Below are 24,997 nucleotides of genomic sequence, written 5' to 3' on the forward strand. Positions count from 1 at the left end.
GACGTTCAATCGCGGCAGGACGTTTTCAACTCTTCTGAAGAAAGAGCTGGAGGAGAAGAGCGACTGAAGTAGAACAGGCAACCGGGAAAGACTGGAGAAAAAATCTATGATGCAGAGAGAGGAGGAGGAGGAGAAGAAGAAAGAGAAGAAGAAGAAGAAGAAGAAGAAGAAGAAGAAGAAGAAGAAGGAGAAGAAGAAGAAGAAGAAGAAGAAGAAGAAGGAGAGGAGGAGGAGGAGAGTCTCAGAGCAGCTTACAATCTCCTTTCCCTTTCCCTCCCCACAACAGACACCTGGGAGGTAGGCGGGCTGAGAGAGCCAGCTCTTTTTCAAGAACAGCTCTTATCAGAACTACGGCTTGCCCAAGATCATCCAGCAGGTGGCAAGTGGAGGAGTGGGGAATCAAACCCGGCTCTCCCTGATTAGAGTCCGCGCACTTAACCACTACTACCTGTAAGGTAGGTGGGGCTGAGAGAGCTCTTTCGAGAACTGCTTGTGAGAGAACACCTCTGGAAGAACTTGTGTTACTGACCCAAGGTCACGCCAGCAGCTGCATGTGGAGGAGTGGAGACTCAACCCTGGTTCTCCAAGATCAGAGTCCGTGCCCCTTACCACTACACCAAACTTGGCAAAAAAAAAGGGCTGCACAGGAACACACGAAGCTGCCTTCTGCTGAATTAGACCTGTGTTCTACCAAAGTCAGTACTGCCTACTCAGACCAGCAGCAGCTCTCCGGGGGTCTGATGCCGGGGACTGAGCCTGGGACCTTCTGCATAACAAGGAGATGATCCACAACTCCACTCCCGTACAAGCAGCCACGACGCAACAGGAAGAGGCTGAAGACAAAGGGTGCAAGGGCTGCTTCACATTGCCCGTTTGGGAGAGGCGCCCCTCTGCAGTTCCTGAATGCAAGGCCATTGTTCTGAGCGAGAGAGAAGTGTGCTCATCTGACTGCCTGAGATGACGTCATGAGGGAAGTGCCACACAAAAGGCCTTTTGATCCGCGTTCTACGCAGTATTCAGTTACTTTCTGGGAGCGGTACTCCATATAAAGCCGGCGCAATTCGTATGAGAGCAGAGCTGAAACAGACGAGTCACTCAAAGTGCTGGGAACGGCCGGTATTACCCAAGTCTCAGCAGAGCTTGTCCAAGAGAAATTGCCATTAGATTATGTCCCAAACAGACGAAGCGGGGAATGAGCTCAAGAACACAGCTGGAATACCAGGGTAAGAACCATTACGGCTCACCCCAAGTCTTGGGATAAGACAACAGCAGAGAATAAAATAACCTTCGGCGTAGAGTATTACCTGTGCAATCCATATGGGAAATTAATAAACATTATATTTGAGAAAACTAAGCTGAGCAAGGAAATCAGATATGATTGTATTCATCTCACGTAAATCACACTTATACATTGTTCATAAGAATTAAGGCGGGATGGGTGTAAGAGAAGACTTTATTTCACACTCGCAAGAATGCTTGGGAAATTCACTGCCACAGGAGGTGGTGGCAGCTCCAAGCATGGACGGCTTCAAGAGGGAATTAGATAAGCATATGGAGCAGAAGTCCATCTGTGGCTATTAGCCACAGAGTATAGTTAGGAACTCTCAGTCTGGGGCAAGGGATGCTCTGTGTTCTTGGTGCTTGGGGGGGCAACAGTGGGAGGGCTTCTAATGTCCTGGCCCCACTGCTGGACCTCCTGATGGCACCTGGTATTTCTGGCCACTGTGTGACACAGAGTGTTGGACTGGATAGGCAATTGGCCTGATCCAACACTGGCTTCTCTTATGTTGTTATGTTAACCTGAACTCAAAAATGATAAGTTTTCTGTGCAACAGATCGGGGCTCCTTCATTAAGAAATATTTATAGGAGGACTACACGAATGCATACTCATGAACGCACACGAAGCTGCCTTGTACTGAATCAGACCCTTGGCCCATCAAAGTCAGTGCTGCCTACTCAATACTGGCTCTCCAGGGTCTCAGGCGGAGGTCTTTCCCATCACCTCCTGCCTGGTCCTTTCAACTGGAGATGCCGGGGCTTGAACCTGGGACCTCCTGCATGCCAGGCAGAGGCTCTTCCACTGAGCCATAGCCCCTCTTTACAGCTCTCCAGGGTCTCAGGCGGAGGTCTTTCCCATCACCTCCTGCCTGGTCCTTTTTAACTGGAGATGCTGGGGATTGAACCTGGGACCTCCTGCATGCCAGGCAGAGGCTCTTCCACTGATCCACAACCTCCCTTTACAGCTCTCCAGGGTCCCAGGCGGAGGTCTTTCCCATCACCTCCTGCCTGGTCCTTTTTAACTGGAGATGCTGGGGATTGAACCTGGGACCTCCTGCATGCCAGGCAGAGGCTCTTCCACTGAGCCATAGCCCCTCTTTACAGCTCTCCAGGGTCTCAGGCTGGGGTCTTTCCCATCACCTGCTGTCTAGTCCTTTTAACCGGTGATGCCAGGGCTTGAACCTGGGACCTTCTGCAGGCCAGGCAGAGGCTTCTCCACTGAGCCACACCCCCGCATGCGCCACACTTCTCAGTTCTACCCAGCTGTTATTCTTCCAGACATTACCTGTATACTGAGAAATCAAGATGAAGGGCTAACCCAGATACAATTCAGCAGCAGAAGAGCAGGTTTTTATACCCTACTTTTCTCTACCTTAAGGAGTCTCCAAGCGGCTCACTATCACATTCCCTGTTCCCACGGCCTGTTCCTTGATCCATTTTTAACGGCTCAGGAGAGGGCCGTAGGACTGCATACCTCTTTCCGTTCTGCTTGTAATTCCTTCCCACTCTCAAGCCCACTGGCCTTAGCCATGATTAAGGCTTCCACTGGATTCAGCCTTAGCCGTGGTTAACGCTGACCAGGGTTCTGTTAACCGAGGCTTTGATACCCATTTCTTAGCTTCTTCATTCCAGGTGGCGACACTTGTCCAGTGGCTTGGGACCCACGCGTGGCTCTTTGACAAACCACCCGTGGCTCCTCTGATCGCTGCTGCCCCTAAGGATATCCATCTGTCCTTGACCAGGGTCGGGGCCTTTATGGTTCTGGCCCCAACCTGGTGGAACTCGCTTCCAAATCCCATCAGGGCCCTGCGGGACTTAATGCGGTTCCTCAGGGCCTGTAAAGCAGAGATGTTCCACCAGACTTTTGGTTGAGGGCAGTGACGGTTTCCACCTCGGCTGGCGCCCTCTTCAGTTTTGAGGGCCTGTAAAGCGGAGATGTTCCGCCAGACTTTTGGTTGAGGGCAGTGACGGTTTCCACCTCGGCTGGCGCCCTCTTCAGTTTTCCACGCTCGTTTCGACCTCTTCCCCCCCGCCTGCGAAATGGCCGGCAGTCGGTAATAGGGGAATAATTAATTCTAAGGCTCATTATTCACCATCTGATTTTTAATGTAATTGAATATGTTTGGTAGTTTTATTTGGTGACTGCTTTTTAATACTGTCATGACCCCTAGTGGGTTGCCACCTTCCTCTGCCACCACTCTGGACTCAGAGTCCCTTGGGAAGGCCCAGAGGACCCTCCCAAGCCCAACCAAAACGCCCCTTTTAAGCCGAGAACTATAGGCACTATGACCAGGCAGAGAACAATTAAATAAATGGTTTATTAGTACAGTAATGGGGCAGGAAAACAAGACAAGGTGCTTAAAATATAGAACAGTGTCTAAAGGTAAAAATAAACAAATCTCACGGGACTACCCATTTCTCTTAACTGTTTACTATTCAAGGCCCAATGCCTTTATACCAGGCCTGTGCCTGTAGTCACTCACCAGACTGTCCCCCTCAGCTTAACTCTGTGAGAGGAAAGAACGCAGTCCCCTCAGTTTAGCTCTGTGAGAGAAGAACACAGTTCCACGGCCCACAAAGCTTAAGTTACAATCTCCTCACACAATCCCTGGACACCGACTGGTTACAGCCGTCGCTAAGTATTATGGGGATTGTAGGCTGTCTGCTTTCCACTCCCACTCAGGTTTCTTGGGCCCAGGCCTCTAGGCCTTGTGGCCCAGTCCTGCACAGATCATGACAAATACTATGTACATCGCCCAGAGCCCCACGATAGTAAGGACAGGGCGATTTAACAGTAACAACAACGTTTCAGAGAAGCGGGCAAGGCTCCTGCTGGTGGGGCTTCAGATGGCCAGGTGTTTCCCACCTCGGCCCAGCCACCCCCAGAGGAATGGGTAAAGCTGCCAGACACCCTGAGGCACAGGCCTCATGCCAAGGAGGAAAGCAGACATGATGGTTGATGGTGATTGTGAATACGGCTCTGTGAGAGTCGTCGAGTGAGCACCCCTGGCTCCATGTGTTCTCACAAGACAGGCACGGAAACGTAACGCTGGCAAATGTCAGAACTAAAAGAGTATTTTCTACTGGTTTATTTAGGGTCAAGTTTCAGAACTTGGGAACTAGCAGTGCAGTTGTACGTATGAAAACTGAAAGAAACTAACAAGCAAACACGTTAGGACTCATGCAAGTCATGCAACAGCAGGCAGAGGAGGGGAGTTTTCTACAGGCCAAAGACTATTTTTAAGATACCAAGGAAGGAAGGAAGGAAGGGAAATAGCATAAAACATGAAAACAGCATTGTGTGAAATGGTGGCAATTTTTTTAAAAAATAGAACTCTTAAAGGAGAGCTTAACTGATGCCCCCACCGATTGAAACTGCGAGGTGACAGCAAAGCTAGCAGCGTTTAGACTCGACCTTCCCTCTGTTGGAGGGTTTCAGTGTTCGCAAACGGGTAAGCGACAAGCAATTTAGATGGCCTCTAGTCAATTGCAGAAAAAAAGATGGTACTCCCAGGTCTTTAAGGGAGGGTGTGGATGGACATCAGAACGAGGAGGGCCTGCCATTTATCTCAGGAAGAAGAAGAAGAAGAACAAGAAGAAGAGATAGGATTTATACCCCGCCCTTCACTACCCAAGGGAGTCTCAGAGTGGCTTACAATCTCCTTTCCCTTCCCCTCCCCACAACAGACACCCTGTGAGCAATGTTCCCTCTAAGCTGTGGAGTCTTGTGAGCAAAAATTCTACTTCGTGAGCTACTGGCATTAAAGTTGTGAGCCAGTGAATTGTTTACTGCATAAATTAGTTTGCTCTGGAGCCATCCTTCCTGAGCTGAGAGAAAAACGTGTGAGCCAGAGGCTAAAGATCTGTGAGCTGGCTCACACTAGCTCATCTTAGAGGGAACACTGCCTGTGAGGTAGGTGGGGCTGAGAGAGCTCTTGACATCCAAGGACTAACCAGGGCTGACCCTGCTGGGCTTCCGAGCTCTGATGAGATCGGGTTAGCCTGGGCCGTCCAGGTCAGGGCCGCCGTTTCCGACAGACCCTTGTTTGAGGTAACACCTCAGGCTTCATTGGGTGGCTTTTGGGTGCAAGCCAAAAGTGAGAGATCACGGGAGAAGATGGAAGCCCGATTGAAACAACCGTGGCAGAAATGACAAAGAGCCAAGAAAGATATATTAGCAAAAATACTGACTACAATAACAGTGATTCTCTGGAAAAATAATCCTCCTATAATGCTCACACGCAACGGATTTTGCACGGTAACAAACACCCGTTTCACACAGATGGCTTTATCTGAGCCGTGTCGCAATTACAATTGTTATCCATTTCCACTTATCAACTGGAGAGCCAGTTTGGTGTAGTGGTTAAGTGGGCGGACTCTAATCTGGGAGAACCGGGTTTGATTCCCCACACCTCCACTTGCACCTGGCTGGATGACCTTGGGCAAGCCATAGTTCTGATAAGAGCTGTTCTTGAAAAAGAGCAGTTTCTGCCAGAGTTCTCTCAGCCCCACCGACCTCACAGGGTGTCTGTTGTGGGGAGGGGAAGGGAAAGGAGTTTGTCAGCCACTCTGAGACTCCTCTGGGTAGTGAAGGGTGGGGTATAAATCCAATCTCTTCTTCTTCTTCTTCTTGAAATAAACATCCCATCTCTTGAAATAAACAACCTTGGGTTCTGATAGGAGAGAGTCAACACGGGATGTATCTTTTTTTACTCTTTGCCATTCTTGTCAGGGTCGTTTCGATTGGACTCCCGACTTTTGGGTATCGGCAGATGGGAGCAAAAAGCGGGGCAGCCAGAGAATGGGGGAAAGGAAACCGAGATCGTCTGTGGCCAGAGGAATCCACAAGCTGCCATGTTTTATGCCATTCTGAGCAGCACCGAACTGCCCGACCCGGGCAAACTGTAGAAAGACATGCTAAGGATGATCTAGGATGCCGCCATGGAAACGAGGCATGCAGGATCCTTACCACCAGCAAGGCACTATCATCCGTGTGGTGGGACTTTCTGGACGGAAAGGGGCACTGGGGGACGTGGGAGAGATGGCAACGTCAGAAACAGGGGAAACACCACAATATGATATTTGCAGACTAGCACAGGTATCTGGAAATGGCAGGCTTCTATCTACAGGGGGCACATGGTGGCAATCGGTAATATATAACAGAAACTAAGAGGCGGGGTGGGGGTGGGAGAATAGGAGAAATCTCTCAATCTCAGCATGAAAACATCTGCAACTGATTCAGAAGCAATTTCTCTTTCGGTCGCCCTCTCCAAGTCTGTTATGTGAATCTTTCCAGGGAAGCAGAAGGCAATATTCAAGAAAGAACACACAGAGCTTGGAAGGAACCAACGCTCCCGCTAAGCTGTGGAGTCTTGCGAACAAAAACTCTACTTTGTGAGCTCCTGGCATTAAAGTTGTGAGCGAGCCATTTAGGTACTGCATCAATTAGTTTGCTCTGGAGCCGTCCTTCCTGAGCCAAGACGAAAATGCGTGAGCCGGAGGCTAAAAAAACTGTGAGCTAGCTCACGCTAACTCAGCCTAGAGGGAACTCTGGAAGGAACCTAATGTTTTGGGTTTTTTAAAAAAACAAAACAAAGAAAAAGGAGTTACTCCGAACCTTTCCAGAGCCACAAAATAAACAACAGGCAACTTGCAAAATCTTTTCCTATGTATTTGTGGCAATCTTGCATTAATTCTTGCCATCTAGAGAAAGATCATGAACTAAGAACTATTTTCCATTAGTAAAAACGAAAACAGAACTAACCTAAGTGCTGTAGAAAAATATCTTGCAGGGAAATAATAAACGCCCACGGAAAAGTGGCGGGAATCAATTAAAAAATTATGTTTCAAAATACAGATTCCAGATGGAAGAGTGCTCACTCATAGAACCAGAGAGCTGGCAAGGAACGACACAGGTGATCTAGCCCAACCCCCTGCTCAATGCAGGATCAGCCTAGAGCAGCTCTAACTGAGAGAGTGGGGCCCGGCGTGAGGCTGACACTCTGGCACATTTTGGCTTTTGTGCACTGATGACTGCAGGGAAGGGGGGTGATAACACAAAACCAGACCCCGGCAACTGAATGAGATTAATCTGTGTGTTAATGGCAGAGCATTCTGTGATTTTAATGGCAGCGTGGGGGGGCTCAGGTGGGCGCTCAATCCGTTATTAATGATGAAATGAGTGAACAGTGAAGAAGCCAATCGCCAGCAGCGCCAGAGGTGGCTTTTTAGACAAACAGGGGGGAAAGGAATGCCAACTCCGCAACAGCTAAAAATCCTATACTCACACCTTAACTGTAAATCTGGGTTTTTTAAAAATTAAAGTCAGTTTCACTGATTCCAGTAAAGTTTACTCTCAAGTCAGTATACTGTTAGGATCACAGCCTTCCCAGAAAAAAGGCAACGTAGATTATTTCAGGGCTTACCTCATTATCCAGAGGACTTTGCTTCTGTGGACTCTGGGACACCTTTTGCTTTAGAAGAATAAAAGAAAGAAAGAGCTAAGCGGACAGGCTCGGTCAACATAAAGAAGAAGAAGAAGAGGAGGAGGAGGAGATTGGATTTATACCCCACCCTTCACTACCCGAAGGAGTCTCAGAGCGTCTTACAATCTCCTTCCCCTCCCCACAACAGATACCCTGTGAGGTAGGTGGGGCTGAGAGAGCTCTCTCAAGGACTGCTCTTGACAGAACAGCTCTGAGATAACTTGTGACTGACCCAAAGTCACACCAGCAGCTGCACGTGGAGGAGTGGGGAATCAAACCCGGTTCTCCCAGATTAGTCAGCCGCTCCTAACCACTACACCAAACTGAACGTTGGGTGTTTTGAGAAACAGAAACTATAAATTTTGATTAACTTAGTGGCTATTTTGGTCCGAAGGAGAAGAAGACTTTCAACATGAAATCAGTTTAAGGGGGCAAAAAGAAACAGTTACACAGACATAGAGCCAGGGTGGTGTAGTGATTAAGAGTGCTGGACTTATGTCTCGGAGACTCGGGTGGCCTTGGGCCAGTCACACTCTCTCGGGTTGTTGTGAGGACAAAATGGGAGGAGAAAAGAACAATGTAGGACATTTTCGGTCCCCATGGGGGAGAAAGGAAGGGCACAAATGAATTAAATAAATAAATGGAATAATCATAGGACGCTCTGAGGCGAAGTGATTTAGTGAGCCAGGGAAAAGAACCCAATCGGTGCAGGAGAACAGGGACACAGTTGGTACGACATAAGATGAGCTCCCTTCAAGTACATCTAGGCAATGCACCCTCTAAGCTGTGGAGTCTCGTGAGCAAAAATCCTACTTTGTGAGCCACTGGCATTAAAGTTGTGAGCGAGCGATTTGTCTACTGCATAAATTAGTTTGCTCTGGAGCCCTCCTTCCTGAGCCAAGACAAAAAATGTGTGAGCCGGAGGCTAAAAATCGGTGAGCTAGCTCACACTAACTCAGCTTAGAGGGAACACTGCATCTAGGAGGTATCAACAGCTGCTAACAACACCACGGAGCAGCAAGAGGAACCCAGATGGAACAGAAAACCGTCAGTGGATGTTTGGATATTTTCCACAAGCAAGGGATTGTATTAAAGCAGCTATAAACTAACAGAGAATTAAGATCCAATTCAGATGCTAATATAGCCTCATCTGTTTTGGATCTTTCCTATGGTGTTCCCCCTAGCTGCCCTGTGTTTTTAATTGACGTCTATCGTTTTAATCGATGTCTCTTTGTTTTCATATACAACCACACACACACACACAAATACGGACGCATGTATTTTAAGTTCTGGTTTTTACTTTATCATGTGGTTTTTACACTACTCTGGCTTCAGTCGTTCAGTGCTACCTTGGTGGCCTAGACTGGACTGAAAGGCAAAATGTAAGTCTTCTAAATAAAATAACCACAGAAACCGAATTTCTGGTGCCAGAATAGACTGCAGACCAAGCAAAAACAACCTGGTCCTGGGCTTCAGGCTTCCCAGTGAGTCAGTTTGGTGTAGTGGTTAAGTGTGCGGACTCTAATCTGCGAGAACCAGGTTTGATTCCCCACTCCTCCACTCGCAGCTGCTGGGTGACCTTGGGCAAAAGTCATAGTTCTGTCAGAGCTGTTCTTGAAAAAGAGCAGTTTCTGTTAGAGCTCTCTCAGCCCCACCTGCCTCACAGGGTGTCTGTTGTGGGGAGGGGAAGGGAAAGGAGTTTGTAAGCCGCTCTGAGACTCCTTTGGGTAGTGAAGGGTGGGGTATAAATCCAGTCTCTTCTTCTTCCCCAAAATTAACTAGGATGCAAAGGTCTCTGAGGCATGCGCACGTGGACTGGGGGTAGGGATGGTGAGAGTCAGTGTTCCCTCTAAGCTGATTTAAGTGTGAGCTGACTCAGAATTTTTTTGCCTCCGGCTCACATTTTTGTCTCCGCTCAGGAAAGAGGGCTCCAGAGCAAGCTAATTTATGCAGCAGCCAAACTGCTCGCTCACACCTTTAATGCCAGGAGCTCACAAAGTAGAGTTTTTGCTCACAAGACTTCCCAGCTTGGAGGGAGCATTGGTGTGAGTAACACCCATCTCCCATCACTAGGATGTGCAGCCTATTACTGCCGCGCCAGGTGTGTACCGTCAGAACAGGCTGTTCAACTCGAATGATAAAAGGGTTGGAACACTTTCCCTATAAGGAATACTATTAGCAAAAAGGTGGAAAGAAGAGAATATACCTTCAATAAAAGAGATAACAGATAAAATATTATCAGTAGCGGAAATGGATAGATTAAGTATAAGGTTACAAGGTAAAAGTAAAGAAGCATTTGAGAAAAGATGGAAAGTGTTTTATATATGGCTGGAGAGTGTAAATAGAAAAGACTCACAAGAATAAAATGTAAGTTGATTAAAAAAAAAAGGAAAGGTTAAAGCATTTAGGGCTCTTTAGCTTGGAGAAAAGACGACTGAGGGGTGATATGATTGAGGTTTACAAGATTATGCATGGGATAGAGCAGGTAGAGAAAGAAGTACTTTTCTCCCTTTCTCACAATACAAGAACTTGTGGGCACTCCATGAAATTGCTGAACGGTCGGGTTAGAATGGATAAAATGAAGTCCTTCTTCACCCAAAGAGTGATGAACACGTGGAATTCACTGCCACAGGAGGGGGTGGCGGCTACAAGCATGGATGGCTTCAAGAGGGAATCGGATAAGAATATGGAGCAGAGGTCCATCGGTGGCTATTAGCCACAAGGTATAGACAGGAACTCTGGGTCTGGGGCAAGTAATGCTCTGTATTCTTGGTGCTTGGGGGGGGGGTGCAACAGTGGGAGGGCTTCTTGTGTCCTGGCCCCACTGCTGGACCTCCTGAGGGCACCTGGTATTTTTGGCCACTGTGTGACACAGAGTGTTGGACCGGATGGGCCTTTGGCCTGGTCCAACGTTGGCGTCTCTTCTGTTCTTATGCTGCAGCAATGAAAGGCCCTCTGCACCTCCTAGCAGAGAATCCTGCCACCCATGGTGGCTTTTGTGTGGTTATTTTTATGTGTGGAGGTTTTGAACAAGCTGTGTGTACGTTCAATTGTGCCGGGTTTCCCCAGCTTGGCAGGGTGTGGGGAGGGTGGAAATCACCCTGTGGTCCTTCTTCAAGTCACAGCCTGTTATCCGGGAAAGACACGGGCAGATCTAAAATGTGGGAGCCTCCCGGATCCCGGGACTATAAATAACCTCAATAAATTAGAGTGTGGTGCTGTTTTACAGGACTTTATTTGGTTCTGGGGATTCGTATTTGTTTTCATTTAACACAGTTGATATAAGATGATGATACTGTACGCTACGGAGATTGCTCTTGGCAACAGCAAGCTCTAAGAGGACAGGGGTCTCTGTTATAAACAGCAAGAGAAGAAGAGGAGGAGGAGGAGGAGATTGGATTTATACCCTGCCCTTCACTACCCAAAGGAGTCTCAGAGCGGCTTACAAACTCCTTTCCCTTCCCCTCCCCACAACAGACACCCTGTGAGGTCGGTGGGGCTGAGAGAGCTCTGAGAGGAGAAGAAGAAGAAGAAGAGATTGGATTTATACACCACCCTTCACTACCCAGAGGAGTCTCAGAGCGGCTTACAAACTCCTTTCCCTCCCCCTCCCCACAACAGGCACCCTGTGAGGTCAGTGGGGCTGAGAGAGCTCTGAGAGAAGAAGAAGAAGAAGAAGAAGAAGAAGAAGAAGAAGAAGAAGAGATTGGATTTCTACCCCGCCCTTCACTACCCAAAGGAGTCTCAGAGCGGCTTACAAACTCCTTTCCCTCCCCCTCCCCACAACAGACACCCTGTGAGGTAGGTGGGGCTGAGAGAGCTCTTGACAAACACTGCTCTTTTTCAAGAATTATGGCTTGCCCAAGGTCACCCAGTGGCTGCAAGTGGAGGAGTGGGGAATCAAATCCAGTTTTCCCAGATTAGAGTCCGCACACTTAACCACAACACCAAACTGGCTCTCCCCCATGAATCTACCTAAGCTCCTTTTAAAGCTGTCTCTGCCTGTGGCCATCATGGCGTAAATCACAGGATAAGAATCCCATGTCTCTGACAAAAGGAGGTCTGATTCTTGAAAGTCCACCCCCCCCCCAAAAAAAGATGCCACTGCACCCGAATTGAGCTGTTCTGCCGTAGGCCAACGGGGTCACCCTCGAGAGCCTCCATAACTTACTTTGACAAAGTCGAGGACCGCTTCCCTTTGGATCTGTTTCGTCCTCATCTTCTCTTCCTCAAACTGCAGCACCGCCAGTTGGGCTTCCCGGCGGGTGCGCTCCACTAAATGCTCACGCCTCCTCTGCAGATCTGCATCAGCGTGAGAGACCTGGGACAAAGTTGTCATGCGGCACACGTCAAAACCAATGTCTCTAAACCACACAACGAGCAGAAAGCATAATGTCACATAGAATCATAGAGCTGGAAGGGGCCATACAGGCCATCTAGTCTGACCCCCTGCTCAATGCAGGATCAACCTAGAGCAGTGATGGCGAGCCTTTTAGAGACCGAGTGCCCAAACTGCGACCCAAAACTCACTTATTTATTGCAAAGTGCCAACACGGCAATTTAACCTGAATACTGAGGTTTTACTTTAGAAAAAACAACTCACACATTAACTTAAGATGATCCAAACAAAGTAAGAAAAGCTATCCCAAATGCTTTCATTTACTTAAAATTATTTGGCAGAGAATTCGACACTTTAATGACGGTCTGGGCCTGGCTGGGGTGATGGCACGCGTGCCCACAGAGAGGGCTCTGAGTGTCACCTCTGGCACCCGTGCCATAGGTTCGCCACCACTGGCCTAGACCATCCCACACCACACCTCAAAAGGGGTACCGCAGGGATCAGTACTCGGTCTGATGCTTTTTAACTTGTTTATGAAAGTTTTGGAGTTGGGAGTAAGCAGTGAAGTGGCTAAATTTGCAGATGACACAAGGTTGTTCAGGGTGGTGAGAACCAGGGAGGATGGTGAGGCACTCCAAAGGGATCTGTCGAGGGTGGGCGAGTGGGCGTCAATGTGGCAAATGGGGTTCAATGTGGCCAAGTGCAAAGTGATGCACATTGGAGCAAAAAATCCTAACTACAAATACACATTGATGGGTTCTGAACTGGCAGAGACTGACCAAGAGAGAGATCTTAGAGTCATAGTTGATAACTTACTGAAAATGTCGAGACAATGTGTGATTGCAATAAAAAAGGCCAACGCTATGCTGGGGATTACTAGGAAGGGAATTGAAAACAAATCAGCCAGTATCATAAAGCCCCTGTATAAATCAATGGTGCGACCTCATCTGGAGTACTGTGTACAGTTCTGTTCACCAAACCTCAAAAAGGATATTATAGCATTGGAAAAAGTGCGGAAAAGGGCAACTAGAATGATAAAAGGATCAGAACACTTTCTCTATGAAGAAAGGTTAAAAAACTTGGGGCTCTTTAGCTTGGAGAAGCGATGACTGAGGGGAGACATGATCGAGGTTTTTAAGATTATGCATGGGATAGAGCAGGTTGAGAAAGAGGTACTTTTCCGCTTTCTCACATAACAAGAACTCGTGGGCACTCCATGAAATGGCTTCTAGTGTCCTGGCCCCACTGCTAGATCTCTTGATGGCCCCTGGTATTTCTGGCCACTGTGTGACAGAGTGTTGGATTGGATGGGCCATTGGCCTGACCCAACATGGGCTTCTCTCTTACGTTCTTATGTTCTTATCCCTGACAAGTGTTTGTCCAGCTGCTGCTTAAAGACTGCCAGGGAGAAGAAGAAGAAGAAGAAGAGATTGGATTTATACCCTGCCCTTCACTTGGAGTCTCAGAGCGGCTTACAAACTCCTTTCCCTTCCCCTCCCCACAACAGACACCCTGTGAGGTGGGTGGGGCTGAGAGAACTCTGACACAAATTGCCCTTTCAGGAACAGCTGTGCCAGAGCTTGTGACTGACCCAAGGTCACACCAGCAGCTGCATGTGGAGGAGTGGGGAATCAAACCCGGGTCTCCCAGATTAGAGTCCGCGCACGTAACCACTGCACCAAACCACCAAAGGGTGGGGAACTCACCACCTCCCGAGGCAGCTGATTCCACTGCTGCACTACTCTGACTGTAAAAAGAGTTTTCCCTAATGTCCAGCTGGTCCCTTCCAGCCCTTAATGTAAACCCATTCTCATGAGTCCTCTCCTCTGCTGCCAACAGGAACGGCTCCCTGCCCTCCTCTAAGTGACACAGTCCTTCAGATACTTAAAGAGAGCCCTCCTGCCCCCCCCCCCTTCTCCAGACTCAACATTCCAAACAATTCAGGTGGGTAGGCCTGTTGGTCTGAAGCAACGGAACCAAATTTTGAGTCCAACGGCACCTTTAAGACCAACAAAGTTTTATTCTGGGTATAAGCTTTCGTGGCATGCACACGTCTTCAGAAAGAACGGTGCATGCGCACAAAAGCTCATACCCAAAATAAAGCTTTGCTGGTCTTGAAGGTGCCACCGGGCTCAAAGTGTGTCCTGTTACCAAGCGACGGCTGCATTCGCAAAGAGCTCACTTACCTGATTGTGGGCGTTTGGCAGGGATGCAAGGCAAGAGAAGTCGCTGGAGCCCCTGTGAGTGGGTAGAAAAAGAACTTAATTGAAGACAAAATAAACACTTCTCATCAAGTTCACGGTTTATAATGCTACAATGACATGATTAATGCAGACGCTGTAATAAAGCTACTCTTCTCGAGTATCTGAAGAGACACAGCTGGACTGTGAAGCTCAGACCACTAAGGTCTGAATACAGATAAAGCAGGTTTCAAGTACTGGTGTTTGCAAAGGGGAAAAAAAACCTTCAGTCTTGGACAGTTTCTGCTCAAAGGTTAGGAACGGGAATAAAAGAGAATGTGAGGCGTTTCAGTACTATTCCGAGTCCTTGCAGTTGACAGTTGCCGTTCTCTGTGTTGGCTCCTGATAGTCCACAATCCCATCTCTAGAATGAAGTACACATGTTGTCAGGTGCCGTCAAACGGCCTCTGACTTCTGGCAACTGTAATGATTTCATGTTTTGGTGTGTGTGTTCCTTTAATGTTTAGTTTGACTGCAGTACTGAAAGAAGAGTGATAGGGGAAGATGAATGTATTCTGATTGGCTGATGACTGAGAGTGTGGGAGGAGGGGTGTCTGAGAGGATTCTGTGTGTGTGTCTATGAGGAGATTCTGTGATATGAGAGAGACAAGTATGGGAGAGCTCTGAAGAGAGTCTGTGTGACTCTGAGAGTTATGAAGGATTCTGTGTGTGAAGCTTAAAGAGAGAGCATAGTCTGTGTGACTCTGGAATTCTGAGTCTAATTCTGTGTGAATAAGACCAACAGTTTAGTCTGTGTGACTAAGAGAGTTGATTCTATTCAGGGTGAACAACACAAAGAGACTAGCCTGTGTGGCTATATATATGAGTGTATAAGCCTGTCAGAGTGGAGTTTGAGAGACTGTTTGTGGCACCAAGCTTTGCCGGTTATATTTACAAGTTCCCTTCTTCAGCAACTGTTCAGAATAACCAGAAACCTATTTTGTTCTTTATTAAATAAATCCATTTTTGTTTAAACTTATCCCAGAAATCAGTACAGTACTTCCTCAGGGCCGCATAGTCCTCTGAAGTGCCCAGACCCTAGGTCATACTACCAAAAGAGAGAGATTTGGAATTTTTTAATTCCTGGTGGCAGCATAAAACGACCACGTTTATGTACTCAGAGAAGATTTAAAGGTAAAACCGTCTCCCCTATAAGCAAGGATGCCACAGCAACCCTATGGATTAATGGCCTCCAAAATGTCTTCTCATGAACAGCCTTCCTCTGGGCTTACAAACCGAGGGCCCTCATGGCTTCCTTGATTGGACTAATCCATCTCCTGTTGGGTCTTCTTCTCTTCCAGTTGCCTTCCACTTTTCCTAGCATTACTGCCTTTTCCAGTGATTCTGGTCTTCTCATAATGCGAACAAAGTATGATAGCCTCAGTTTAGTCATTTTATCCTCTAGGGAGTGAATGAAGTACACTATATTTCCCCCAGATCCAGAATCATGCAACCAGAACAAAGGCTGAAAACTTGAGAACCTCTCTGAAGAGAAGAGATTGGATTTATACCTTGCCCTTCAATACCCAAAGGAGTCCCAGAGCACAGGCGAGTCCCAGAGCACAGGCGAGACCAAAGGAGGACTGCCTGTCGCGTGGATGTTCCAGTGCACACGACGGAGGCCTCATTGACAGGCCGGGGACAGCATCATTTTATAATTCAACATTCTCAGAGGCGGAGGAGGAGATTGGATTTATCCCCTACCCTTCACTACCCAAAGGAGTCCCAGAGCGGCTTACAATTTCCTTTCCCTTCCCCTCCCCCACAACAAACAACGCTGTGAGGTCGGTGGGGCCGAGAGAGCTCTTTCGAGGACTGCCCTTGAGAGAACAGCTCCGAAAGAACTTGTGACTGGCCCAAGGTCATGCCAGCAGGTGCAAGTGGAGGAGTGGGGAGTCAAACCCGGCTCTCCCAGATTAGAGTCCGTGCGCCTAACCACGACACCAAACTGGCTCTCCTCTCAGGGAGAGAATGAAGTATGCTAGATTTCCCCCAGATTCAGAATTATGCAACCAGAACAAAGGCTGAAAACCTGAGAACCTCTCTGAGCACTGAAACGCAGGCTCTCTGGTTGGAGAACGACCACAGGAAGAACCATACGGTGGGAGAACAGTGGCACTGTGTTGAGAATTTTGTTCCAGGTCTCACTGTTTATAACTAGTAGGCATCAGTTGGTAGTTACCGATACCTACATGTGCTTTCGAATAAAAGCTGGCAGACTGACTGCGCAGCCTTACGGATCAATTCCCGCAGTTGCGGTTCCTGACTTGAAACTGACCACCCACTGCTGGTGATAAAGCTGCAAAACCCACACTACCAGGCAGCCACAAACTCTGCAAAACTGAAATGCTCAAGAGGGCTTTTTCGATACAGGCAACAGACTTGAGCTGCACAAAATGGCTTAGAAATTTTTTAGGGGTTGTCTGGTCGACACTACTGTGTTTCGGAGCCAGTTCAGTGCAGCGGTTAGGAGCGTGGATTCTAATCTGGGAGAACCAGGTTTTGATTCCCCACTCCTCCATATGCAGCTTGCTGGTGTGACTTTGGGTCAGTCACAAGTTCTGTCAGAGCTGTCCTCTCAAGAGCAGTCCTCTCAAGAGCTCTCTCAGCCCCACCTGCCTTACAGGGTGTCTGCTGTGGGGAGGGGAAGGGAAAGGAGTTTGTAAGCCGCTCTGAGACACCTTTGGATACTCCTCCTCCCCTTCTTCTTTGCCACTTGCTGTAACTAGGATCCTGCTATATAGTTTTTGCATCCTTTAACGAGTCACGTTCATACTTATGCTTTGCTTCAGTTCTTTTTGTAGAATTCTGGATGGTTCCACAACCCTAATCCTGTTGTATTGTTTACTGAATGTCCTAACCTGTCAGTTACATCGACTCACTTTACGTAATCCGCCTGAAGTCCCAGTGAGAACATCGGATGATAAATAACGTAATGCAAACCATGTAAACGGTGTAGCCCAGGCCTTAGAAGGTGTTCCCGGCTCCTGCCTCTTGCCAAGGGATGCAAAACTCTGGAGTCCGCGAGCCTGGATCTCACAAACAACTGGAATTGCACGGCAGCAGCACATTGGAAACTGCTCCGGCACCAGCCCCGTGCAGCAAAGGAGCATTGCGCAAGAACAGGAGAGTGCTCATTGCAACAGGGCATGCGCACGTCTCTCTTAAGCAATTAAGCCTCAGGTAAAGTATGTGGCCCATGCGGTCATGGGGGAATGCAATTTATCACAACAGTGTTATTGTTTTATTCACTGAAAACTTTTATTAGCCACCTTTCTCCCTTCCAGAGCTCAAGGCGGCTTTCAACATAGATAGAGCAAATGTTCCGGCCACGGCGGCGCGAATGGCGACTGGGTCTCGGGACGCTCCCGGAGCCGGATCGCCCAAGCGCAGTCTGGGGGGGTCCCGCGTAAGCGGAGATCCTAAGGAGCCTTGGTGAAAAGGCTCCGAACCAGGGGGTGCTTTGGGGAGAAGCCTCTTGCTGACCACAAGGTCGGGAATTGAGGTTCTCCCTCTACCCCAAACAGCCCCGGCTGCGACTTGCCCCTTATGGGGTTTAGCAACGCCACCGGAACAGCGGAGTGATGGAGCGTTAAAGTAAAGTCAGAGGCATCGAGACAAGCGATGAACTGTAAGTTGGCGACTGAAAAAAAAGCGGCGGCTTAAGCGGGTTTTGCCCCCCCGGGAAGCGGAAAGAAGGGAGGGAGTAATCCCCCCCCCACTCGAATAAGAGACTTTTTAAAAGCAAGGAGGGGGGCGAAGCGAAAAGCTGTAAGAGCACATTACCTTCTGGGAGGGAGAAGAAAGCGGCGAAGAGGGAGGCATCCCTGAGAGGCACAGCACGAACTTTTAAAGTGTAAACAAAGTTAAAATATGGCGGGGCAGAGAAAACTACTAGAGAAGCAGACAAAGAAGACGGGAGGGACTTCCTGTCCAAGCCCTTCCCCTGCTGGAACTGCTGTCAATCAACAAGAAGGTGATCTTGCGCGCCATCTGCTGGAGGAACTGCAAAAAATTAATCAAAAACTGGATTCTATGGAAAGTGCCTATGGTCTTCAACAGAAGAAAATGACAGAGACAGCCGAAAAGGTAGACGATATTGCAAAGAAATGTTTGGCATCAGCAGAAGAAGTACAGAATGTTAAGAAGAAGGTCATCAAAGTGGAAAAACACCAAGAAAAACAGGATAATAAACTGTTACTGCTTCAAATGGAGAAAGCGAATTTAACTCTCCGATTCCAAGGGTTGAAAGAAGAGAACGGAGAACATCTCAGAGACATCTTGGCAGCGGCTTTAGCACCACTGACCGGCAACGAAGCGGAAAAAATAAAAGAAGAGATGGATTTGGCTTACAGAGCCTATTCCAACTTTACAAGGAAAAATAAGTTGCCAGTGGAAGTGGTTGTGAAATTTACAAAGCAACGTCTCCGGGACCAGATTTTAAAGGCGGCATCAGCAACACCCTTGAAAATTGGAGATCAGCCAATCAGGATTCTGAAAGATGTTCCATTTGAAATCAGAATGAAAAGAAAGGAATATAAAGGACTGACCATGTTCTTACAAAATCACCAAACCAGTTACAGATGGTTGGTGCCCGAAGGATTGGTCTTTAAGTTTAAAGACAGAAGAGAAAAGATAGACTCTATCTTCAAGGCTCAAGACTTTTTGAAGAGGCATGCCAGCACAGAAGAAGAGGCGGAACTGGCCAAGTGGATGTCGGGACTAAGCGGGGAAGACAGCAGCTCGGAGGGAGAGGTGAAGGACGAGGAAGCTAAAGGAGCCCAACTGCAGAAGAAGCCATTGACTTTAACTTTTAATATTAAAAGATTAATATACTAATATACTAACATCACTCAACCCTTTTCTCTATCCCTCTATATACCCTTCCCAAGTTTCTGAATTGTAAAAGCTAAACATCTCTCCTTTTTAGGAGAGGGAAATAAAAAAAAAACATAGATAGAGCAAATAAAACAGAATACATTAGAAATAAAGAACAAAAATGTAAAATCACAACTCGGGACTGCTAATAAACTTAACCGAATGCCAGAAGGAGGAGGAAGAGGAGGAAGAGGAGGAGGAGGAAGAGAGGATTTATACCCCGACAGAAGAAGAGGAGGAGAAGGAGGAGATTGGATTTATACCCTACCAGAAGGAGGAGGAGGAGGAGAAGAAGAGAAGGAGGAGGAGGAAGATATTGGATTCATACCCCACCAGAAGAAGAAGAAGAGGAGGAGGAGGAGACTGGATTCATACCCCACCAGAAGAAGAAGAGAAGGAGGAGGAGGAGGAGACTGGATTTATACCCTGCAAGAAGAAGAAGAGGAGGAGGAGGAGGAAGAGCTTGGCTTCATACCCCACCAGTACCCCACCAGAAGAAGAAGAGGAGGAGGAGGGGGGGAGGAGGAGGAGGAGGAGGAGACTGGATTTATACCCTGCCCTTCACTACCCGAAGGAGTCTCAGAGAGGCTTATAAACTCCTTTCCCTTCCCCTCCCCACAACAGACACCCTGTGAGGTAGGTGGGGCTGAGAGAGCTCTGACAGAAACTGCTCTTTTTCAAGGACAGCTCTTATCAGAACTACGGCTTGCCCAAGGTTATCCAGCAGGTGCAAGTGGAGGACTGGGAAATCAAACCCGGTTCTCCCAGATTAGAGTCCGCGCAGTTAACCACTACTCCAAAGATAAAAGCATCTTCAGCTGCCTCCTAAAGATAGAGAGTGAGGGGGGGCCAGGCGCACCTCGCCGGGGAGGTTATTCCATAACTGTGGGGCTGCCACCGAAAAGGCCCTCTCTCGTGTACCCACCAGATGTGCTTCTTGGATTGAGGGGACAGTCAGGAGGGGCGTCTCCCTGTGATTTTAGTTCCCGGGCAGGAATGTATGGGAAACGGTGGTCCTTCATATACACTGGTCCCAAGCTAGGTAAGGCTTTTATGCAGTCTTTTTACAGCTTCTATTCAGTTTTGTACAGAACTTTCAAGCAATTATGTGGACTAGCTGTTGTAGATTTTCGGGTTGTCTTGGCATTGTAGGACCTGGTGTTTTGCCAGCAGCTGTGACTGGCATCCTCAGAGGTATCACACAGAAAGATGGCGTACTCTCTGTGTCAGTGTGAGAAGGAAAATGGTAGGCAGGTAATTTATATCTACTCAGGAAAGTGGGGTAGGGCTGAGTCATTATCTGTTAGGAGTTTCCCAGGCTGTGAACATGCAAATGGAGGAGCTTTCCTGAGGAGATTCTTTTGTCTATGGATTGTTTCCTGAGGAGGTTTTCCGTTTCCTGAGGAGGTTCTTTTGCATGCGGATTCGAATCTTATCCACATGCAAAAAAACCTCCTCAGGAAACAGGCGAAATGTCAGGTCTTACAATGCAAAGACCACAGCCATACAACCCGGAAAAGCTACAACAGCCTTCAACAATTATGTGGACGTAAGCAGAAGGAAGTTTTCACACAACAAAACTAAGGATGGCCATTGCCAAGCTTATGTGGTTAAAAAAAACCCCAACAGCTTCATTTAAGATGGGGGCATGGGACCTTTCAGCCCTCGCTTACCTCTCTGCCCGGTCCAAGTAGCCCCTCAGTGCTTGTTGCCGTTCCCTGTCGTGCGTCAAGCTCAGGCTTTCGGGTCGTCTTAACTCCTCTGCATCTCTACAAACACACAGAGCAGGGGCTGAGCACTGACCCGTAGGGAAAACTTAATCAATACGGAAGAAACATCAGGAGAATCCCGAAATTAAGGCAAGGGGGTTGGTCAAGCAGCACCTAATCAAATACGAATCCTAAAATCCAGAACGCTTAACTTTATTTGTTGCAACACATCTTTGTTGTTGTTGTTGTTGTTTAGTCGCACAGTCGGGTCCCCTTCGCAACCCCATGGACTACATCACACCAGGCCCTCCTGTCTTCCGCCGTGTCCCGGAGTTTGTTGAATTTCATGTTTGTTGCCTCGATGACACTGTCTAACCATCTCATCCTTTGCCGCCCCCGTCTTCTTTGATCTTCAATCTTTCCCAGCATCAGGGTCTTCTCCAGTGAGTGCGCTCTTCTCATTTGGTGGCCAAAGTATTTGAGCTTCAGTTTCATTATCTGGCCTTCCAGGGAACAGTCAGGGTTGATTTCTTTTAGGATGGACTGATTTGATCTCCTTACAGTCCAAGGGACTCTCATGTAGATGTAACACATCTACATACACCAAAATTCCCAAGCCACGGAATAAACTGATTTCGATAGTGCAAACATAATTAATAAGACTTAACCAGCTCCTTCCCTTTTAAGCAAGCCAAAGAGCAAAATTTGGCGACTTTAAAGGTGGTCGGTCTCATTAGAACAATCCAAGAGGAAGATGGAAATTTGAAATTCATCCGGACTGTCAGGAAAATCTTATAAGATTGGAGTTACGCAGAGACTGAACAGAGTTTGGGTCCAGTGGCACCTTTAAGACCAACAAAGTTTAATTCTGGGCATAAGCTTTTGTGTGCATGCGCACAGGGGTCATTTCCTGCAGGAACACACAGGAGCGGAGCTCTGGCAGTAAAGAGCCCAGGGGGCGGGCACATACAACAAGCCATACCCCCTGCTCCCAGCAGCCCTCAGTCAGAGCCAGAAGCAGCCAGGTAACTTGCAGAGCTCCCCTCGGTTCCCCATTCCAAAACAGTCTAGTGGCACCTTTAAGACCAGGTTTTATTCAGGTACAAGCTCTCCCTCCTCTGTGAGGACAGATCTGCACGTCCCTCCCCCCCCAATAGCTAGCAATCCAAAACAGTCCAGTGGAGCCTGAGCGGTGGGTGTTGCCTTCTGACACACTTCCGGTGATGTCAGGGGGTGTGGCATATGCAAATAAGTTATGCTAATGTTATGCTAATAAGCTCCTGCACCTCTTTTTCTACGAAATGACCCCTGCATGCGCACTTCTTCAGATACAGATGCAGGCACACAAAAGCTCCTACCCAGAATAAAACTTTGTTGGTCCTAAAGCTGCCACTGGACTCAGACTTTGTTCTGTTGCTTCAGACCAACACGGTGACCCATCTGAATCTATCGACATGGTCAAGCGTCCCACCCACGTCCTTTTGGCAAGGGCAAACATAGGGAGGGTAAGGGATACCTGCGTGTCTCCGTTCCTCTCCCCTCCCGCCCCCAAACAGAATACATTATAAGCTCTGCTGGCTGCAGCATCTTTAAATATGGACCAAGATGGGATTTCCACTGCAATAAAAAGCTTCATCCTGAGCTAGATTGCTACCGCCGCCCGCGGCCGACCTTAACTGTACTAATAACACAGGAAATAGTATAAGCAAGTTCCCTTTTAAATCACAGAATCATGGAGTTGGAAGGGACCTCCAAGGTCATCTGGTTCATCCTCCTGCACAGTGCAGGAAATCCACAAATACCTCCCCCTCACCCCCCACACACACCCACACCCCTGCTCCATGCCCAGAAGATGGCAAAAAACCCTCCAGGATCACTGGCCAAACTAGCTTGGAGAAAAACTGCTGCCTGACCCCAAATTGCTGCCTGTTTATCTTCGCTTGGGAATCCAAACCACAAAGCATTAAAAAAAACTGTTCTGAGTAGCCTACTTTTCCAATCCCTTGGCACACTTTCTTCAAAGAATGAAGCAAACTGACTTCTATATCGGGCCTTTGCATCGTAAGCTTCCGCCCAAGGCAAAAGGGAGAAACGCATTAATCGAAAGAAAAGCGACGCTTAAACTAAAGCTGTATTAGGGGGAATTACGATTAGGTTAATTACACTGTTCCTGGCTCCCCACTTCCGTGGGCAGCAGGAAGTCCCGGGACAGCCTCCCACGGGTTTAGCCAGCCCTGTTGTGAAGAAAGAAAGGACGCTTTCCTTTGAGTAAAACAAATTACAAGGAGAGAATCACAGAACTGGAACAGAAGAGAACGCAAAAAAACGTGATCGGATCTTACAAGCGTACTACTATATAAACCTTGAAAGGTATCATACAGTATACAGGTTCACAGAATCATAGATGACAGATGCAAGAGTGAAATACAATTTATACTACACCGCTGACTTCAGTGAAGATCACTTTGGAGACCCATAGTCCCGATTCAGTTCAAAAGGATCCGAGCGCAGAAAATTCCAAAAGACTTCGGTCAGCCCACAAGACTGTGATTTGCATCCAATAAAGTACTTATCGGATATTACTGCCTTGCTCCTGAGTAGATTGAATCCCGGATCCATTTCAATTTATTTTTATTTATTTATCATTGAATTTCTAGCCCTCCCTCCCTGCAAGCAGGCTCAGGCACTACCTCCTATAGGAGGTAGTGGCTCAGGGTGGCTCACAGATAGGGCGCATATGCCAATACGTCAAAACAAAAATAAAAACAAGATAAAAACAACCATTTACGATATTACGAAGTGCTCTGGATGTTTCAAAATCAGTCTTCAGTAAGAGGGTGGTTCAGTGGTAGGAGCTCCACGCCACGCTGTGGTTCGCTCATCACAGGGCCATCTCCACACCCCGCTGTTGCCCAAACCAATTGTTGTTGGTGATGGTAGTGGTAGTGATGGTAGTGGTAGTGGTGGCTCCTACTTGAAAGCCTGGCGGAAGAGCTCCGTCTTGCAGGCCCTGCGGAACTGCGCAAGGTGCTGGTGCTTACCTTTAAAGCCCTATACGGCCAGGGGCCAGCATACCTACAAGAGCGCCTCTCCCCATATGAGCCCTGGAGAATCCTGAGCAGTGTTCCCTCTAAGCTGAGTTAGTGTGAGCTAGCTCACAGTTTTTTAGCCTCTGGCTCACACATTTTTGTCTCAGCTCAGGAAGGATGGCTCCGGAGCAAACTAATTTATGCAGTAGCCAAATTGTTCGCTTACAACTTTAATGCCAGTAGCTCATAAAATTGAATTTTTTATCACAAGACTCCACAGCTTAGAGGGAGCATTGGTCCTGAGGTCCACAAACCAACATCTGGCCCCAGGGATGTCTGGCTAGCCTCGACCAGGGCCGGGGATTTTTCAGCCCTGACCCCTGCCTGGTGGAACGAGCTCCCGTGTGAGATCAGGGCCCCGCGGGACCTACTGCAGTTCTGCAGGACCTGCGAGACGGAGCTCTTCCGCCGGGCATTTGGTTGAGGCAGCGGACGTCCCCCTCTATCCCCCCCCTCCGGCTTCTTCGACCCTAACTCTTTCTGCCCGGCTTTTTCCGGCCAATTGTCCACCTGTGGCCTGATTCTGACTGGTCATTGACAATTTTTGTAGTTACACGGTATTTTACGATTTTATGCGCAAACTGTTATTCTGATACTGTTTTAATTGTATATTTAACTGTTGTACACCACCCTGAGCCCATTTGGGGAGGGCGGTATATAAATCGAATAACATAAATAAATAAATAAATACATTTATCTTGAAATTCATTAGGTGCTTCTTTAAAATGTTAAGCGCTTTGTGCTTCATGCCTGCTGTGTCCACAGATACCCAAACAGTGAAAGTGCAATAATCCATCAAGCCGAATTTGCCAGAGTATATACTCTCCATTTCACAAAGGCTTCCTCTTAGATGGAAAATTATATCTCACTAGAAGACAAAATATACCAATCCACAATGGTAAGGCACTCATCTATATATCTAATAGCCAACTTGCCCCTGGAGTGCAGATCGCTAGACCGGCCTCGCTGCCACCTCCT

At 47.8% G+C, this 24,997-nt stretch overlaps 1 protein-coding gene across 1 annotated transcript in view; it reads right to left on the reverse strand.

Moving 5' to 3' along the window:
• The window catches only part of LOC107123498 (leucine-rich repeat and calponin homology domain-containing protein 3-like), a gene marked incomplete at its 5' end in the record, with an annotated part of 90,622 nt that overhangs the window by 40,947 nt on the left and 24,678 nt on the right, over nucleotides 1-24,997 (reverse strand). The window contains 5 exons of the mRNA XM_015426749.1: nucleotides 6,249-6,302; nucleotides 7,705-7,752; nucleotides 11,936-12,085; nucleotides 14,290-14,341; nucleotides 20,895-20,990. Coding sequence (XP_015282235.1) covers nucleotides 6,249-6,302; nucleotides 7,705-7,752; nucleotides 11,936-12,085; nucleotides 14,290-14,341; nucleotides 20,895-20,990 — 400 coding nt within the window. The remainder of the gene's footprint in view (nucleotides 1-6,248; nucleotides 6,303-7,704; nucleotides 7,753-11,935; nucleotides 12,086-14,289; nucleotides 14,342-20,894; nucleotides 20,991-24,997) is intronic.

Source organism: Gekko japonicus, unplaced genomic scaffold (assembly GCF_001447785.1).
Source record: "Gekko japonicus isolate JY-2015 unplaced genomic scaffold, Gekko_japonicus_V1.1 scaffold4016, whole genome shotgun sequence".
Classification (NCBI taxonomy): Eukaryota; Metazoa; Chordata; class Lepidosauria; order Squamata; family Gekkonidae; genus Gekko; species Gekko japonicus.